General features: G+C 31.9%; 1 protein-coding gene across 2 annotated transcripts in view; it reads left to right on the forward strand.

The window, feature by feature from the left end:
* LOC114292564 (pantothenate kinase) overlaps positions 1-10,923 on the forward strand; it is a 31,037-nt gene extending 20,114 nt beyond the window's left edge. The window contains exons 8-13 of one of the 2 annotated variants that reach the window (XR_014329076.1): positions 7,839-7,913; positions 7,997-8,074; positions 8,204-8,281; positions 9,287-9,438; positions 10,507-10,569; positions 10,698-10,923. Coding sequence is in view for 1 of the 2 variants with exons in the window: in XM_028236553.2 (XP_028092354.2) it covers positions 7,839-7,913; positions 7,997-8,074; positions 8,204-8,281; positions 10,507-10,569; positions 10,698-10,778 (375 nt within the window). In the remaining variant the exon portion in view is untranslated. The remainder of the gene's footprint in view (positions 1-7,838; positions 7,914-7,996; positions 8,075-8,203; positions 8,282-9,286; positions 9,439-10,506; positions 10,570-10,697) is intronic. The other variant, XM_028236553.2, reaches the window with a different exon arrangement.
* The last annotated feature ends 10,633 nt before the right edge of the window (positions 10,924-21,556 follow it).

Genomic DNA, 21,556 nt, shown 5'->3' on the forward strand with positions numbered 1-21,556 from the left:
ACTTGTAAGCTGTGTTTCTTGTACACCAACAGTACCAAAATTGTGGAGAATCAGTGTTTCACCTATTTTTGTCTTAATTGGGATTTGTGTTTCCTTCTATCCATAATAATGATTGCTTGGTACCTCCCAACTATTAGAACTTATTTATGATGATCACTGTGTTAACTTCACAGTACTTGCGATAAAATTACCTTCGGGGAATCGATCAAGTTTGAGTTTTGGTGGCACATTATGTTCGTAATCTGGAGGTTGTCATATGGTTGTCTTGTAGAAGCATGGAGGAAGACTCTTCTCTCTCTCTCTCTCTCTCTCTCTCTCTCTCTCACACACACACACACACACACACACACACACACACACACACAAGCGCGCTCAGAGAGAGAAACAGATAAGAGGCAAATGCTTTTCATATAGGTGTAAGTTCCTAAATATTTTGTATATTCGACTGAATAATTGATACAAAAAGTACATCACTTATATAGAACTCTAATCCCTAAGCCTAAAAAGGAAATACGAATTACATAGAATATTTACATAATCACAACCATTTCAAATTCCTAAAATACAATAATTCCTAAAAATATAGACAATGTAGGCCAATGTATTCTCACACTCCTGCTTAAATTCAAGGTGTTTTAGCAGAAAACACTGAGAGTTTGTCAAAAAGAAGCTGAAACTTAGTGGTGTGAGTCTTGGTAAAGAAGTCAGCAAGTTACAAAGTTGAAGTGACAAACGGAAGCAAGATAGAGCCAGACTGCTGATATTGGTGGACGAAGTGACCATCAATCTCAATGTGCTTCGTTCGTTCATGAAAGACAATGTTATGGGCAATTTGAATAGCACTTAGGTTGTCACAATAGAAGAAAGGTCGGGGAAGACTGAGGGACGCCCAAGTCAAATAAGAGACCACGAAGCTAGATAATTTCAGCAGTAGAACGGACAACAACAGTTTGTTTCTTGCTTTTCCAAGAAATCAGAGAATCACCATGAAACATACAGAAATCAGAAGCAGACTTGCGATCATTAACATCACCAACCCAATCAGCATAGGCCACCAAGTCCAAGGAAGAAGTAGAAGATAAGAGCAAGCCTTGAAAGATAGTACTGTGAAGATAGCGAAGAATTCGAATCAAAGCAGCCCAATGTGTAGAGCGAGGAGCAGAAACGAATTGACCAATCACATGGACAACATAGGCAAGATTAGGGCAAGCAACTGTCAGATAGACTAAGTAACCTACAAATTCTTGATATAAAGTAGGATCTTCTAGAGGAATACCATCAGTAGTATTGAGCTTTACAATAAGCTCAATGGGGGTATCAGAAAGCTTAGTGTTAGTAAGACCGGCACAATGAATAACCTCGTTAGCATACTTAGCCTGAGACAGAAAGTAGCTCTTGGGAGAAGAAGCTACTTCAATACCAAGAAAATACCACAATGGGTCCAAATTCTTCATTTCGAAGGTACGGAAGAGCTGCTTGATCTTAGAGATAGCAGCAAAGTCAAAACCAGTGATGATCATATCATCCATATATAGTAAGAGGGCAACAAAACCAATAGAGGTGTGGAGGTAGAGTTGTGGGTGCAAGGATGAAATCCAAGCTCAATAACAGCTGTTTGAAAGCGATCATACCAAGCATGAGGAAATTGTTTCAAACCATACCACATCGAAGCCGACAAACTTGTCCAGAGGAACGCGGAAGACCAAGGAGAGGACGCATGTAAACCTCCTCAATGAGATGGCCATTAAGAAAAGCATTCCTAACATCCATCTGATAAAGAGGACAATGACAAACAGCAGTGACAGAGATCAAAGCGTGGACAATAGTCATCTTGGCAATGGGGGCAAAAGTCTCCTCATAATCAATACCATACTCCTGGGAGAAACATTTAACAATCAGGCAAGCTTTGTAGCGCTCGAGAGAATCATCAGAATGAGTCTTGACTTTATAGACCCATTTGCAACCAACCAACCAAATTTTTACCAGCAAGCAAAGGAACCAGCTCGCAAGTAGCAGTTTTTTGCAATGTAGACAACTCATCCTCTATAGCTTGAATCCAATTAGGGTCCTGACAGGCCTCATTGTAAGATTAGGGTTCTGCAAAAGAGTGAATAGTTGACAAAAAGGTGCAATAAGTAGGAAAAAAACATGTTTTAGCAAAATCAAGTTTGACTACCTATTTATGATTGTGAAGGAGATACTTACGATGGGCAAGATCAGCGTCGTCAAAAGTAGGGGATCAGTAGCAAGAGCAGAGACAACTGGTGAAGGAAGAGCCTTGCGACGAGAATAGACTAACAACAGAAGAGACAAAGGAGTAGGAAGGGGTGTAGGAGGAGAAGAGGGAACAGACTCACGGGATTCAGTAGGAAGGGACTCAACATGAGGGGTGGTAGGAGAAGAAGGAATAAGCTCAAGGGGAATAGTAGAGATGTACTCATCAAGAGGGACCTCAGAGATAAATGGATCAATGCGAACCAAATCCTCTTTAGAAACCAAAGCAATGATAGGAGGAAAATGAAAGTAAGACTGGCGTTCAAGAAAGGCAACATAGTTGTCAAATCGGAAATCGAAATGTTCTTGTACCAAATCGCGAATCGAATTGAATAGTGAATCGTAAAGATTTAGTCATTTTAAAAAATTAGATAAAAAAACATATCTACAACTTAAATATTACATTTATCTTACAAATATGAAATATTTAGACTAAAGTCAATGAAAATGTTGTTTGGTTTTTTGTTGTGTTATGTTATTTTTAGTGATTTTTTTTTTTCATATTTTAATTATTATTTTTTAATATTTAGATGTACCTAATTTAGGTGTGTACTTGAAAGGTAAAATATTTGTGATAGATTCTAAGGAAAAAAAAATCAATAAATACAAAAATATACTAAATTTTTAGATGTATTTAAAAGGTAAAAAAATATATATACAGAAAAAAATAAATTATCAACCATTCTTTAATCTTGATGAAGAGAGCAATTAAAAACTGAAAACTCCAAATTCCAACACCAATAGCACAGTGACAGCAATAACAGAGATACTAAAGTAATAAAAAGGCTCAAAGTGGGCAAACTATAAACTATTCAATTCAGTTCTTGTACAGTAAACAGTATCGTATGGAGTTTGTGGACCAATAGAAGCTCAAAGTCCAAGCACAACACCTCAAAAAAGTTTGTTGAAGCTTCAAGATTTAATTAAAGTTGAAGGCGCAAGGACCCAACATCAAAAGCTACTTCTTCATAACTGGAGAAAGAAAAAAGAAAAAGAAAAAAAAATTCTAGGGTTTTGTTGTTTGAGAGTTAATAGTCAAACCAAAAGACAATGGCATTATTATATAATAACTTAAAAGGTCTTAGAAGACCTAGTCGATCTATTCACTAGCAAAATAAAGCAAAAAAAATACATCAAAAATCAAAGAAATCCATTCGGGTCCAACCGGTTGCGAGTTTACCTGTGATTTTCAAAATCATGTGATTCTGCGATTCTTACAATTCGATGATCGAATCAGCGATACATGTGCGATTCATTGCCATTTACGATTCTCTTTACCAATTCGTATCAATTTGTATGTGTATTGAACCCAAGGTTTTAAAAAGCGGTTGCGGTCGCCGTAACGATGGCGGTGGCGCAGTTGCAGTTGCGGTTGCGGTTGCGGTTGCGGTTGCGGTTGCGGGGTGTAAAGGCCGTAGTGTAACGGTTGAGGTAACCGGAACCGTGAATTTTTTTATTTTTTGCACAATTTGAAACAAACTTACGGATACGTATATTTTTTTTCCATGATCATATTTATTGGGTTAAAAATAAATATTGATCAATTTTTATAAATTTTTAAGTATGATCTAATATATTTCATATTTTTAAATTACTATAAACTGAGTTTTTTTCATTTTATTTTAATAATTAATGACTTTATATTATACAAAAAATCAATCACTAACTATCATATATAAGATAAACAATGACAAAAGTAAAAGAATAAATAAAAGCCTAAATATATATATACATATTTTAACCAACCCAAATAGATAATGACCACACTCATTATTATTATTATTATTTTCAAACAATATATAGATAGACACACACAAACAAAATGGTTGAGTGATAGCAGCTGAATAGAATAACATAGGTCTTACAACTTCAACGAATCAATAACATGTTCTTCATCTTCCCTCTTCTCTCTTTCTATCTCTTGCTTCTCCATTTTCTCTCTTTATCTTCTCTCTTCTCTCTATCCCTCTTCCCCCATTTTCAACTTTTTTTTGTGTGTTTTTTGGAAAGAAACAGTTTGGAACCGTTACGTAACAGTGCGTAACAGGCCGTTACGGCTGTTACGGCACCGTTAAGACCGCTACGGTAGCCGCTACGACCGACACACCTATGAATCTCAGTCACACTGCAAAAGCGGCCGTAACGGGTGGCGGTAACCGCCAAAACCGTTCCGTAACGGTTGCGGCCGCTTTTTAAAACATTGATTGAACCGAATCGTACGATTTGAATCGCGAATCGTATGATTCTAACAACAGAGAAAGGCAACATGGCGGGAGACGTAAAGGCGACGAGAAATAGGATCATAACAACGGTAGCCTTTTTGAGTAAAACTGTAACTCCAAAAAAACCACAAGATATACGGAGCACTAAGTTTGGTCTTATCTTTTTAGGAAAGAAGTACAAAACAAGCAGACCCAAAAACATGAAGGAGGGAGTAATGGGGAAGTTGAGAAAACAAAGTCTTATACGGGGACCGACCAGAGAGAGAAACGCAGTAGTATGAACTGCTTCACCCCAAAACAGAGCTGGAACAAAGGCAGAGAGAATAAGAGACCTAGCGGTTTCAAGGAGATGACGGTGTTTATGCTTAGTTCGACCATTTTGAGCGGGCACATCAGTACAAGATGTTTAGTGAATGGTACCCATGGTAGCCAAATACTCACAGAACTTAGTTTTAAAATATTCCCCACCCAAGTTAGAACGTAACAATTTAATAATAGACCCAAACTGTGTAATGACCATAGACTGAAAAATACGATATATCTGGAAGAAGTCAAATTTATGAGTCATAAGGTAAACCCAAGTATAGCGAGTGTAATCATCAATAAAAAAAAACATAGTAAGCAAAGCCCCCTTTAGTGAGAACATGAGAGGGTCCCTAGACATCAGTATGCAAAAGAGAAAATGGGATAATAGAAATAGAAGTATTTTTATTAAATGGTAAAGCTATCATTTTGGCAAGTTTACACCTCTGACATTTAGCAATTTAACTAGGAGCAACTTTACCTATAATCCTAACTGGGGAGGTGGACAGAGGAAGATGCAAACTTTCCACCACATGGAGGTCTCCAACTCTACGATCAGTCCCAATCTGCTTTTTGGACTGTCGATCCTGCACATAACAGACAGAAGAAGAAAAAATAACATCATAACTGGAAGCATCAAGTTGACTAATAGAGAGTAAAGTAATAAATAATTGAGGAACATAAAGGACAGATGATATAGTGACAGTAGACATAGCAGAGGATTGAACAGACCCAACAAATAGGACAAACATGTCAGACTCATTGGCAATGTTAATAGTAATAGGAAAGGGAGGAGAATAACAGTCATGAAGTAAAGAGAGATGAGAAGTCATATGATGAGAAGCACCAGAGTCAAAATCCAAACTAAATGGAAAATATCTGAAGAAGAACCAAGCAAACCTAAATGAAGAGAGGTGAGAGCGGAAGCAGGTGAGGATGGTTGGGAGGTAAACTAGATATGCTGAAGCTAAGCAATTCGAGCACTCAAGGAAGCCAAGTCAAGATTTGGAGGCGGAGCAGATACAGTATAAGCGGCTGGAGGGCTAAAAGGATTCTGAGTAGGAGCTCAAAACACTGAGAGTGCTGAGAAGTCGCACGGCTCCTTCTTTGGACAGTTGTACTTCCAGTGGCCCTTCTGATGGCAGAAAGCACACTCATCTAAAGTCAAAGGCCCTTTTCTTGGGTTTGGTGGAGGCCTGAAGAGGTGGGGTCAATAGCAACGGAGGTTTGGCAGGAGTCAAGAAGACAGATGGAGACAAAGTCTGACTAGCCATGTTAAGACAAGTTTCCTTGGAAAGGAGTTCACGAACAATAGCATCCACAAAAGGAAGAGGAGACTGGTGAAGGATGCCATCACGGATAGCCTCATACTGAGAGAAAAGAGCCGTTAAAAATTGCATCAAACAACCCTCTTCCCGAAACTACAGATAGGCATCTAGTACCTTAAGACTAGACGGTTCCATGAGAGCAATTTGATCCCAAAGTCCCATCATCTCAATGTAGAAATCCTAAATAGACTGATCTTGCTGACGAGCACTCTAGATAGCTATTTCAAACTCATACCGTCTGCCAAAGTTGGACTGCTGATAAACCCCCTGTAAATAGTTCCAAACCTCCTTGGCAGTAGTATATTTGAAGAACGTCACCCCAACACGATCATCCACAGCATGATCATCCATAGCATTATGAAACTAAGTCAGAACTTGGGCATTATCACAATCCCTAGTGTCACAGGCAGCCTCATATCCATCCTTTTTTGGATCCAATGGACAAGAAACAAAACCAGAAACATATTCCCATTTTATTGACCAAGCAAAAAAAATTCATAACAGTGGACCAATAAGCATAATTGGCTCCAGTAAGTTTGCAAGTTGTAGATTGAATTATGTCGTCTAACATGGTGACAATATTATGAAAAAATTATAAAGACCTAAATGAAATGTACTAGAACCAGTTAGGTCAAAATTATAATAACCAGAACCTAGTTAGGTCAAAATTATAATAACCGGAGTTTTGACCCAGTTATCCACAAATATCAAATAGAGAGAGAACCTGAAGCCGAGACGAGAGAGAGATAGCAAACCAAGAAAGGACTTGAAGCCGAGATGAGAGAGGGAGATTGCAAACCAAGAAAAGACTTGAAGCCGAGACGAGAGAGAGAGAGAGATCGTAAACTAGGAAAGGACTTGAAGCCAAGACGCGAGAGAGAGATCGCGAACCTGGATGTCGCGATGCTGAACCAGAGGGAGAGCAGGCTTGTGCAGGGGAGAACGACCCTTACGAGAGAGTGAAAAATGAAGACGAACCAGAGTAGAGGGTCGCGACTTCAAACCAAAGATTAGAAGGATGTTGCAACTTCAAAGAACCACAAAGAAGGCCTTCACAACACAGGGAGGACTTCGACCAACGAGTTCGAATGAAACCCTAGCTTTGATACCATATAAGTTTCTGAATATTTCTATATATTCGACTGAATAATTGATACAAAGAGTACATCACTTATATAGAACTCTAATCCCTAAGCCTAAAAAGGAAATACGAATTACATAGAATATTTACATAATCGCAACCATTCCCAATTCTTAAAATACAATAATTCCTAAAAATATAGACGTTTAGGCAAATATATTCTCACAATAGGTTGCTTTTGCATGAATTATCTAGCATGATGGTGCATTGTTGCTGGGAATTTGTTCGTTTTGATTTTAAACATTTGAGAGGGCATTATCTTCATTTTCGAAAGTACTATCTCATGTAATTGCCTGGTCTTCTTCATGTCCAATATATCTTTTTCACTTACGCTATGTTTGATTGGAGGATTTGAGAAGGGATTTGGAAAGAAAAGGGGAAAAGGTAGGTGAAATGTAAATAAAATAACTTTACATTTCGCCTAGTTTCACACACTTTTTCCTTTTTCCTTTCCAAATCCCTTCCCAAACCCCCCAACTAAACACAGGCTTAGATTGCAGTATGATATGCTCTTTAATGTGGTTGGTTGCTTTCTTGAGCCCATTTTAAATTGTTGCTTTTGTAATCCAGGTTGTCTTGGCGGCTAATGAGTTACCTTCTATCAATGATGTTACTTACCCTGAACTAATTGAGATTTTATCGAAGGTAGTAAACAATTTTCTTTTGGATGTCTGTGATACTTTCAGATTCTTGGTTTGACTTTGATATGTTAATTTTTAATTTACCAGTTGAAGGATGAACATGGGCAGCTTATGGGGGTAGATACTTCCAACCTTTTGATTGCCAATTCTGGTAATGATTTGCCGGTAAGAAACGTAAAATGCTCTAATTGGTAGTCTCAAAGGTTAATTTGTCCTCTCTGACGTCATGCGCTGATTGGAAGATCTAGATTGTAGTAGCTCTGTGATTATGGCCCCACTCCTGCTCATCTGCAGGTAATTGATCTCGCCAGAATATCCCAAGAACTTGCCTTCTTGGCAAGTGATGCAGACTTGGTCATTTTGGTAGGAATGGTAAGTGCTCACCATAACAAAGAATTATTAATATATTAAAGCTCATTTCATTGTTGACCTTTGTTTATCTCCTTCGTTACTTCTGGCCTCAAAAGTTCAGTTCAAATTGAATTACAGCACTAGTTGATCTAGACAATACTAAATTCTAATATTCTGACTTGGATCAGCCAGCCTTCTGCGTTTTTGTTAAAGGTGATTTCATAGAATGTTTGGCGTCATTTTGGGCATTTGTATCCCCTCCTTTTAAAGGAGTCCCTTTGTTCTTGATCTCTAGGGATGGGGCTGCTGTTTGCCTTCCCTAGGGCTATGAGTTTTGTGTTTTTGTTTTGCTCTTTCTCTTTCTCTCTCTTTGTATGAGGACTCTTTGTCCTCTTTACTTTTATTTTTTAATAAAATTTTGTTGTTGCACAAAAAATAAATAAATAAATAAATAAATAATATTGGTTACCATTCAAGTGAATCAAAGTAAGTTCTTGTACATAACAAAGACATGAAGACTGCAAGAATTCATCTACATATATAAATGATTTTAGAGAAAATTTTCAATTTGAGAATTTTGTGACTGCATTTGATGGTCTTTAATGCAGTGCAATCCTTTACATTGTACGATCACATTCCCAACTTGTGCAATGATTGAATTAAATTGTTAAAAGTTTTTTGTTTTGTTAAACTCTTTCTCAAAAAGAAATTATTTCTAGGATGCTTGTTGCTAAACCAATGTGAAACTTGTTGAGAACTCTTGGGATACCTTATTCATAATTTTGGATAAATGTGTTGAAGTGAAGCTCTAGTAATTAAAATCACAGATTAATCCACTTTTAAAAAAGGCTGAATGTGGGATCCTTTTTCTTTACTTCTGTTGTATGTTGGTTGGTAATTCTTTTGACATTTAAGGTTTCCCCTGTAATCTTTTATTGCTCCACTTGGGTTTTTGCCTGTGTTTTGAAACAACTTGTAGTTATTGAGCCATAAGTCCTGTTTTTTATTTTCCATGTTTCCTTTCAGAATCTGCTTCTTGCTTATTCCTTGTGAGAAATTCACCTTCTCAAGTAACAGCTGCCTGCATTGTCCAACTCAAGTGAATCTAGTGCCAAAAACCTTATACAATGGGGGATCCTAGTGGATGCTAAAACAGAATGAGAAAGCAATATTAACAAGTAGAAATGCCGGCTCCATTATGTACTTGTAGTTATTTTTATTAGCTTTAAGTATCTTTATAGTTTGTGTTATATATTACTTTGCCACATATTCTGGTCAAGGATAAAAATAAGGTCCTATATCTAAAGAAACTTGGTGGTGGTGTGACAAGGTACAAGCTGTATTTAAAACAAAATAATAATAATTTTTAAAAAGTGATAAAAAGAATAAAAATGAGGAAAAATCAATAGATATAATTGAGCTAACAAGGAGGTTAAAAGGACAATTAAAGATGCTAAGTTAAAAAGCATACGGCAATGTTTATGCTAAATTAGATGGTAAAGATGGAGAATTGTTTTTTTTTACAAACTTGCTAAATTGAGAGAAAGAAAAGCTAGGAACTTTAATCAGGTTAAATGTATAAAAAGTGAGAATTAGAGGATGTTATTGAAGGATGAGGAGATGAAATAAATGTGTAAATTTATTTTGAGAAATTATTAAATGAAAAACATTTAGAAAGCACAAGAGGAGAGGAATATGGTATATCTTATGGAACTAGACAACACAAGTTTTACTGTAGAATAAGGAAGCTTGAGGTGGAAGTCGCACTGAAAAATATGAAACCATGCAAGACTTTAGCACTTGATGGTATCGCTATTGAGGCTTGAAAATGCCTAAGTGAGGAGGGGATTTGCATGCTACAATTTCACGAATTGAAGATAAGTTGAGAGAGAACAGACTAAGATGAGTTATATGATCACTATTAATGGAAATACTAGGGGGGCTAACATGGATACACAACTTGAGGGTAAAACAAATAGATGCAGCAGTAAGGAAGCATGACATGATCAATGTTAACTGAAAAGTTTTTTTTTTGGTTTTGTGTGGGGGTTGGGGGCAATTGATTGGGATACAAGACTTTGGTTTGGTTCTATCATAAGATAATATGGATATTATTTAGAAGTTAGGCCAGGACATTGATAAATAATTAATTTCGAGTTTCTAACTTCTTATTATGTGGATGGACTTGGTTACTGCTTGTATATGGAATTTTCCACAAACTATATTATCTTCACTTCTTTTGGCAGGGTCGTGGAATCGAGACAAATCTTTATGCTCAGTTCAAGTGTGATTCCCTTAAGATTGGGATGGTAATGACTTTTTGTTATGTTCTTTGTTTTTTCTTATGATTTCAGTTACTTAATGCAGGAATTCATTATTTTTTCTTGCTTTTCTTTTCTTTTTTTGGCTTATCTTTGCTCCTTTATTCTATATACAGGTGAAGCATCCAGAGGTTGCCCAGTTCCTTGGGGGAAGGCTTTATGATTGTGTTTTCAAGTACAATGAAGTTTTGAGTTAATTTTTTATTCATGTTAGTATTTTGGATCTAATTACTTAATTATTTAAAACACTAAACATACGAAGAATGAGGTTTTAGTTACTTGTGTAAGCTATTTTTGCCACTGCTGAAGTTGTATTTTAATAATGTGGAACATTTTTGCCAACATCTGCATACATGCTGTTCATGAGAGAGATTTGATTGACTAGTTTATACGTGGGACAGAAACCTTTTTGCAGTTGTTTTAAATGTTTTATGCATTTGATATGGAATTTCTCATGTTATTTTTACCATTTCATTGAGGGGGTGACATTTTGTAGATCAGTTCATTTTGGTGGATAATAATAGTAATTTTGTTAATCCCATCACACATACATGGGCCATTTCCATAAATAAGCTAAAATAGTACATGAATTCCCAAACTAAGCCTAGTTTTGAAAGAATTTCCAAAATAAGCTAACTCGCGTTTCACAATCGCGAGTTCAACAATTTTTTTCCCGTTTCGCGTGAAAGTTGGTAAATTTTAAATTCGTGATTACGAAAAGTGATTTTGATTAAGAAATCACGGTTACAAAATGCGATTTTATCCAAAAAAAAATTTCTTTTAAACTCGTGGTTCTAAACCACGATTTTATAAAAAAAAAAAATTTCTTGAACTCGCTATTTCGATCCACGCTTTTTAACCAAAATCTTTTCTTCTAAACTCGTGGTTGTGAACACGAGTTCGTTTACATCACACACCACACAGCCACACCACACACTCTCTCTCCCTCTCTGACACATCACTCACACACACATCACACTTACATCAAAATAAAATAAATAAATTTTAAGAATTAAATAAATATAAATAAATAAATATATTATTGGAAAAATATATTTTTTTTTTCAAATAAATTTTTTTCAATTGTTTTTTTAATTAATTTTTTTCCAATTAAATTTTTTTCTAATTTAATTTAATTGGAAAAAAATTTAATTGAAAAAATATATTATTGGAAAAAAATTTAATTGGAAAATATATTATTGGAAAAAAATTTAATTGGGAAAATATATTATTGGAAAAAAATTTAATTGGGAAAATATATTATTGGAAAAAAATTTAATTGGAAAAATATATTATTGGAAAAAAAATTAATTGGAAAAAAATTTAATTGGAAAAATATATTATGGGGAAAATATATTATTGGAAAAAAATTTAATTGGGAAAATATATTATTGGAAAAAAATTTAATTGAAAAAATATATTATTGGAAAAAAATATATTATTGGAAAAAAATTTAATTGGAAAATATATTATTGGAAAAAAATTTAATTAGAAAAAAATTTAATTGGGAAAATATATTATTCCAATTAAATTTTTTTCCAATAATATATTTTCCCCATAATATATTTTTCCAATTAAATTTTTTTCCAATTAATTTTTTTTCCAATAATATATTTTTCCAATTAAATTTTTTTCCAATAATATATTTTCCCAATTAAATTTTTTTCCAATAATATATTTTCCCCATAATATATTTTTCCAATTAATTTTTTTTCCAATAATATATTTTCCAATTAAATTTTTTTCCAATAATATATTTTTTCAATTAAATTTTTTTCCAATTAAATTAAATTAGAAAAAAATTTAATTGGAAAAAAATTAATTAAAAAAACAATTGAAAAAAATTTATTTGAAAAAAAATAATATATTTTTCTAATAATATATTTATTTATTTATATTTATTTAATTCTTAAAATTTATTTATTTTTATTTTGATGTAAGTGTGATATGTGTGTGAGTGATGTGTCAGAGAGGGAGAGAGAGTGTGTGGTGTGGCTGTGGCTGTGAGTGTGTGGTGTGGTGTGGTGTGGTGTGGTTTGTGATATAAACGAACCACGAGTTCAGAAGAAAAGATTTTGATTAAAAAGCGTGGATCGAAATAGCGAGTTTCAAGAAATTTTTTTTTTATAAAATCGTGGTTTAGAACCACGAGTTTAAAAGAAAAAAAATTTTTTGGATAAAATCGCGTTTTGTAACCGCAATTTCTTAATCAAAATCGCTTTTTGTAATCACGAATTTAAGATTTACCAACTTTCACGCGAAACGAAAAAAAATTTGTTGAACTCGCGATTGTGAACCGGGAGTTAGTACTATTTTAGCTTATTTATGGAAATGGCCCCACATACATAGCACTTTTTTGTCATCCTTATGCAAAATGATGAATGCTGGACAGACAGGGTCGAAATCCCCTTTCATTGTTCATATTAGTTTTGCAGTTCACTGGAATAAATAAATAACAAAGAAAAAGAATGCTACGACTGTTTTTTAATCTCATTATGAAATTGAATGCAGTGGAGTGGTCATTTATAATAATCGTTTTCTTATTATGGAGAATGAATTATGTTTTGGGACAGTTACACTGACATTGTGTTAGTGTAAAATAATTACAAGTTAATAAAAAAAAATTATAACTTTTTATAATGTATTTTATGTTTTTGTAATTATTTTTTCTTGATTTCACAGTCAGGTTATTTTCCTATATGATTTTATTTATAATAAGTGATAATGAACATCCTATTAAAATAATCATTTCATTTTATTTTTATTTTAGTAAATCAAACACTATCAATGTTTATTTATCTGATTATTGATAGCATGGGATTACTGAGAGAATTATAATGTAAGTTACATTCTAGGATTGAATGAAATAGAGAATATAGTGAATTACACTAGTAGTCTCTGTAATCTAAGACTTATGTCACTTTAGTTCATGATTTTTCAATTGTTACACATTTGAATTTAAATTTTGAATATTGTTTCAGATAAGAACAACCAAAGATGTTTCCAATGCAAATGGTTCATTTTAAAGGCAAAGTTGTCGTATAATTTATTTTGTGTGAGTTAACTTATGAGTGATTCTATTTACACCACTAGTTTATTTTTTGAGAAAATATTATTTCGCCTTCCAAACTTTCCTTTTTTAATTTGACCCTTAGACTTTGATTAATATCAATTTTACATCCAAATTTTTAAAATTTTGATTAATTTGACCCCTGTCGTCACATTCCGTCTACAATTTGACGACATGTGTTGATGTGGAGGGTAAATTGTTTTTAAGGTATAGTTTGGGGGGTAAAATGAATTTTGGTGTCACGTCAGCACATTTTGTCCAATTGTAGACGAAATGTGATGGCAGGGGCTAAATTGATCAAAATTTCTAAAATTTGGTTGCAAAATTGATATGAATCAAAATTTGAAGGTCCAATTGAAAAACGTGTGACAGTTTGGAAGGTAAAATGATATTTCCTCTTATTTTTTTACACCTTCCATCTCATTACACCACTAAAAATATGCGATTCTCATTACACCCATTATACTACCAAAACTAACCCCAAACTAAAAATTTTTCAAAACCTTTTTAGTTTTGTCCCTTGCTCCGATAGCTTTTGGTAATGCAATGCTAAATAATTTAAATTACTCTAGTGCCGTGTTACCAAACAAACTAATTTTTTCCAACCATTTGTTATCATTCGATTGGATGATTTTACTTTACTTAACAACAAATAAGTTGGAACTCATTTGTGGAGTGTCTGTTCAGTGATACATTACTATATAAATTAAAATATTCCAGTGTCATGTTGCCGAACTAAAATAAATTTTTCCAGTCACCTATCGCGTTACATGCGTTGTAAATTGTCTTCATTGTCGTCGCATTAAAGACATATATTCGTTTCAATATAATCAATATCTCTTTTGGTCGCATCATATTCTTTGACATGTCAACTAATAAAGATGTTTCCTTCTCAGATAATCTACCACCAAATGAGTGTCCTTTAAGATGTTCAGCAGCCGGATGATTATACTTACATTACTACAATGAATAGAAGCATAATCCTTTCAAAAAACAAAAATAAAAACAAAATAATAATAATAATAATAATAATAATAATAATAATAATAATAATAATAAATAAATAAACTGGAAATGCATGGTAATGAGTAACTGAACAAATTAAAAATATTTGGCATTGGGTTACTGGAAATGTATCTTTTATTTAGCAGTGGATTACCGTACATATATTTTTTGTTCAACAATGTGATTCTGTACTATTTTATTTTATTCGATTTTGACACACCGAACAAAAGTCGAAGAACTCTCTCAAAAAACGAAACAAAAGCTTATCAAAAAAATAAAATAAATTAAAAAACTCATCATTTCACTTTTTTGATAGTTCTTCACTATTGTTTCTTCATCCATTATTTTTTTCTATGATCAAAATATTATAATTCTCACTTTTTAAAAAGAGATGTAACAGAGAAGAAAAACTGAGAAGGGAAGAAGAGCAGTAGGGATTGAAGAGCATGGGGTATAAGGAGATAATAAAATATATTTAATTTTAGTCTTTTGTCCTTGAAGGTGATTTCACACATAAGTAAAACTGACAAAAAAAAAAAAAAAAAAAAAAAAGGGTCTCATATAAAGGGTGTAAATAAGTAAACTAGTGGTGTAAATATAATCACTCTTAACTTATATATATCGATTGAAATGTAATAGGTTTTTTTTTAATGAACAATGCTAGAACTTTCTTGGTTATAAAGTTCTGTTTTGTTTGATTTTCAAAAAAAATTCTAAGAAACTAAAAATTAAATTTGTGAAAAAAATTAAAAACACATTATTTTTATATAATTTTATCTTTTGGATGGTAGAAATAATTTTTTTAAATATTTTTTTTATTTATTTTCGTTAAATTAATTTCTATTTTTTCAAAAATCAAATACGGCGACAACTTTGATATCATTATTAAACTAATTCATTAAATCAAAAAAATCAAAATTAAAAATATTTCATATATTAAACATATTGATTACACATTAAAAGTCTAATGACTATCTATTACATAATAATCATCAAAAAATATTTATTAACAACAAATACAACCATCTATTACATGATAACCATCTAAAAATATCTATAAAAATAACCACCCATTATATGATCATTATCCAAACACATACTAAAAATTAATTTGGTAAAAAAATAAATAAATAAAAATATAAAAGATTTATTATTTTTATATAATTTTAACTTTGGTGAGTAGAAATAATTTTTAAAATTTTAAAAATAATTTTTTGACATTTATTTTTGTCAAACTAATTTATATTTTAATCAAAATGGTGACTTTTTCCTTGAAATAGAGCAACAGTGTCTTCAATTGTCTTTATTTGGAACAAGATTCAAAATTTAAGGTTAAATTTATCATACTTAAAATTTTAGAACAAAATTTAAAATTTAAAGTCCAATATATTACAATTAAAATGTTAGGAATTAAAGTAACACAAATTTCAAATTATAGAAACTTTTAGTGTAATTCGCCTTAAAGAATATAGGACAGGATTATAAATAGTATTATGGCATTTGTGGATATTGTTGTATTATGTTGGGTTAGATTTTGTACGATTGGATAAAAGAAGACTTTTTTTTTTTTTTTTTTTGGAGAACATATAATGTAGTTATATTAAAATAAACAACATGTATAAAGATCAAGAAAAGGAAAAAATATCATAAGGGACCAAAAAAACAATCAAACAACTTAACAAGAAATACAAATTACAAATAATAAAAAAAATAAATTCGCAAGACAATAGTTACGATTCAGGAAAAATCAACGATCTACTTAAGATATGATTTGGAAAAGTAAAATTTGCATAATGCATCAAACAAACCAAGCAAGATCTGCATCAAACCCTCATCGCTGCCCAACTTTGCTACCGTTACTATCGAATTTCGGATATCATTTGAAGCTAAAGTTGAATAGGAAGAATACCCACAATAGTATGGGAGAAGGATTGAGAGAAAAGGGAACTATTGTGGGTGTCGAAATACAAAAAATCTATGTCGAAATTAGGAGAGAAATTCTCAAAATCCTCTTCTTACACATAAAAAATCTAGATCTACACCTTGAAAGTGTTTGAAGAGCTCGCCAAAAAGTCACTGGAGGGGCGGCAGAAATCACCCAGAGAGAGAGGCTCTTCGCTCCTCTCCTTTTGGGTCTCAACTCGATAAAGGAAGATTTAATAGCTTCTTCAACCAAAATGTCATATCTTAGGTATCCACTCAATTAATAATGTTTGACATACCAAAGAATGTTATAAATTATTTATTTATTTATGTATAACTTACATTAAAGCTTCGTTTATTTGAATGGAAAATAATTTTTAACAATATTTGGTAGTGATGGTCGTGAGACCAATATAGAGGCGAAGGTGGTGGTCAGGTGGCATCAACGGGGAGAGTAGTGGTGGTGCTAGAAAACATTTTTTGTTGATTTTTATTTTTCATTATACTAAAACCCAAAAAATGTGAAAAAAAAACATTTTGTAGAAATTTTTTTCTGTCCAAACAAGAAGAGTGTAAGTATAGATAGACCTCCAAAAAAAAATAAATTTTAATGTTTATTTCAGTTTTCACAATTTTTATTTTTATAAGAATAAAAAAGTATACTATGAAAAATATTACATATGTTAATAGAGTAAAATAAATTGAAGTTGAAGCTAAGGCAGGAGGGTGTTTTTTGAAGTTTTTAGAATATAATGAGATAATCGAGTTGTCATGGATCATGTTACAGTTAAGTCGCTATAAATCTATAACATATAATAATTTTTTAAGAACTAAAATTTTTTAATCTACGCGATGCGTGTGCACGTGCTGCCAGTATTTTTATTTTACTTTGTGACACTGCTGGATCCCAGCAGGCCCCACCTCCACGTGGGGGGCTCTGATTGCGAGCCAAAAAAAAAAAAAAAAATTTCAACCAATCAAAAAATAATGAGAGTGGCGGGGTCTCAGCATTTTGGGGGTATTTGTTTCAACTTTTCAGACCTAACTTATGTTTTTTAGCTTTGAAAAAATTATTTTGGACTGTTTAGTTAAACTTATTTCAAACAGCTTCTGATTCTTATTTTAACTCAAAAAAATTGATTCTGAGAAGCTGTTTACCCCTTGCTTCTGATTGTCAGTTTCTGCTGTAGACATGTTAATTTTTTGTTCTATTCTTAAATTTTTTTATTTTTTATTTTTTTAAAAATAGAAAAAGACCCAAATGGACTATAGATTATTATTATTTTTTTTTTTAGAGAAATGTAGACAAACAAAAAATAAAAATTAATTGAAAAAGCTATTTCACAGTTTATTTAACAAACACTACTCAGCAACTTAAATCTATAATCCAACAGTTACACCAAACAGATTAACAACTTCTGATTAAAATCATAATCTATAATCTGTTAAGGTATAATCTATAAGTTGTTTTAACAGTTACATCAAACAGGGCCTTTGTGTGTGTGCGCGCGCCCCGTGATGCACATTACACACATGATTACCAACCAACTATTTTTTTTCACCGGTATAGTAAAAAAAAAAATATTTTATAATTGAGTAAATTATAAATATAATATATTCTTTGAGATTTACTTAAAATACGAATTGCCCTCTATGATTTGAAAAATTATAAATACCTCTCTGTTAGAATTTTTTATTTAACAAAATTAATTGAAAAATTAAAATTTCTAATTGTTCACCTATACAATAATAAAATTATCTGAATTATTAATTAAAATATAATTTTAACATTATTAAAAACGGTTAATTAACTTGATTTTTTAATGAATAACCTATTTATTATGAAATTAGAAACCTTATGAGACATAATGTAATTTCTAAAACCACATGAGGTAATTTGTAATTTAAGTAAATCTCGGAAAGTGTATTTGTAATTTACCCTTTATAATTTGAATAAAAAGCAAAACATTAAATAAACATTTAAAAACAAATCTGATGGGAGGAAGGAATCAGGATCCCCTCATTGCATTTTCTCCTTATATTTCCTGCTTGCAGGGCCATTGGGCCCACTTTTAGGCCTAATTTTGATAATCTAAACCGTTCATATTTTAAGATTTGTTCAGTATATTATACCTGTAAAAAATCAAATTGATCGGATATTAGAAAGCATGTGTTTGGAAAACTGTTTATTAAATTCTTTAAAAAAATAGTTTTCAGTTCAAGTTTTCCGAACACATGCTTTCTGATATCCGATCAATTTGATTTTTTACAAGTATGATATACTGAATAAATCTTAAAATATGAACGGTTCGGATTATCAAAATTGGGCCTAAAAGTGGGCCCAATAGCCTTGCAAATAGGAAATATAAGGAGGAAATGCAAGGAGGGATCTTTATTCGGGAGGAAGAGGGGAAAAACTAGGGAAATTTGGCTATAAACCCCCTTTACCTTTCTTTCATTGTTAAAAGGACTAAGAAAAAAATTATACTTTCTAAACCCCTTCATAATTATAAAGTATTTTATAAAGGACAAAATTTATTATTTAAATATTTTATTAGACTATTATACCCTCAATTAAATTTTCCCATCTTCTCCACCCACTCTCTCTCCACCTTCTTTGTCTCTCTCCTCCCTCTCTCCCTTCTCTAACTCCTTCAAGCTTCAGATCTAGAAGCTCAGCTACCGCCTCTAGAACTCCTACGTCGACCTTGCCAACGTCGCCGGCGTCCGATCCTCTTCATTTGCTCCCTCTGGCGAACACGCCAAGCTCCGTCACGTCTCCGCTGATTTGCTCTTCCTATGTATATGTGTATGTATGTATTTATATATATGTGTGTGCATGTATGTATGTATATATGACTCATACATACATGTGTATATATATATATCGGTAAATGAGTGTATGTATGTATATTACACGATATTTTTTTTAAAACACAGATCTGAGTTTTGAATATATATGTATATATATATATATATATATATATATATATTTGTGTGTATGAGTGTTGCTGAACACATGTATTCTTTGAAATAAAAAAATAAAGAGATATTTGGATGTGTTCTTCGAAATGGCAACCTCAATCAAATTATGATTTTGTTGATATTTAGATATTTTTGTTTAGTTTTCGATCCGTGTGCTTTGTGGTTATATATCCTTGTAATATAGATTTATGTTTTTACTAGTTTTTGAATTGATCTGTTCATACTCAGCTTGTTTAATGGATGATCGATCTATTAAAATGGATGATCTATTCAATTTCTCTCTCTTTGATAAGAATATCTCTAATAAGAATTTCACACAGAAATTTTACTAATCAGAGTAAAGTTTACTCTGAATCAAAGTAAAATTTTACTCTGGTTAAAAAATGTTGATTTGCTTAAAAATATAAAATTTTATTTTGAATCATAGTAAACTTTACTCTGAATTTTTACTTTGGTTAAAAAACATGTTAATTTTCTCAGCAACCAAACTATATTTGGTTTTCTTGTTATGTTTTTGTAATTTTCTCAGTAACCAAACACACAAGGTTATTAATGCATAACACTTAGTGTGATTCAAAGTGGATACTCTCCTTAGATCATGGTAAAATTATACTTTCAAAGTAAAGTTTACTATGATTCAAAGAAAAATTTTACTCTGGTTAAAACCATATTAATTTGCTTAACGATATAAAATTTTACTTTAAATTATAGTAAATTTTACTCTGATTCAGAGTAAAATTTTATTCTGGTTAAAAACATGTTGATTTGCTTAATAATATAAAATTTTACTTTGAATCATAATAAACTTTACTTTGAATCAGAGTAAAGTTTACTATGATTCAAAGTAAAATTTTACTCTAAAATATACTGTGAAGATGGCTTAATAGGAGAGCTAATAGATATGAGGGTAATATAGTAAAAGAAACAAATTTTAAAATATTAAGAGATTTTGAAAGTACTTATATAATTCTTGTCAATTTAAAAGATAAATTAGACAGTGAAGGGTCTATCACCAAATCTCTCCAAAAAAAACTACACCTATGTTTTGACCTTAAAAATAAAAATCATAAAAAACCAACCAAGTTGCAGGAGGTGGCCTGGTGGTATAGGCACTGCGTCTCCTGCCGCAGTTGGTTGCATGCCTCCTTTCCTTATTTGTGTAAGCAAGCAAGGAAGCTTTATTAAAGATGTACTCTTAACTTTTATTTATTTATCAACAATGATACATATCATTAAAAGTGGTGCTTTAAAACACTACTAGTGAGTTGACACATACTTAAAAAAGAAAAATAAATAAATAAATAAGGTCGCAGTGAATTAAACCCACTACCACATCATTACTGCTACCACTAATTAGTGGTCTCAACCATTTTCTTTTATTTATTTAGGCTGTATCAATATCTTCGCACGGAAGAATTATGTTATCTTTTAAAAATTTAATTATATTGATTGTTTTATGTAATGCATAGAAGAAATAATAAGTATGTAACTAATAAAATCGTAAGAACATACAACATAAAATATGAGATGTACTCCTGTGATTATTTTTCCGTTTTACAGAACAAAAATGACACAACGGTGTAGCAACCACTATTGTTGTCAATTCTTATTTATTTATTTAGCTAGTGTACTATAGTCAAATTAAAGAACAAATGGTAAATAATTGAGACAATCACAAAATAATTGTAGTACATTAAGAAATCTTTTTTGGTGCAACTTTGATCCACAAGAGAATTTGCCATGTATAGGAAGGACTTTCATCATACAAACATCACACTTGCACCATCATAAATATACAATTATTTTTGGAGTTTCAGGTCATAAATCTATTTTCTAATCTTTTAGGGCATGTTTGATTGGAAGGATTAAAGCATGGGATTAGGATTATTAATCCGTGGGCCCAATCATCCTATGTTTGTTTTGACATTTTGGTTTAGGACTATTAATCCAATGGATAATTAATCCAACAAATTTTGTAGGATTATTAGTAAT

The sequence above is a fragment of the Camellia sinensis genome, chromosome 5 (assembly GCF_055761805.1).
Source record: "Camellia sinensis isolate YWXY chromosome 5, ASM5576180v1, whole genome shotgun sequence".
Lineage (NCBI taxonomy): Eukaryota > Viridiplantae > Streptophyta > Magnoliopsida > Ericales > Theaceae > Camellia > Camellia sinensis.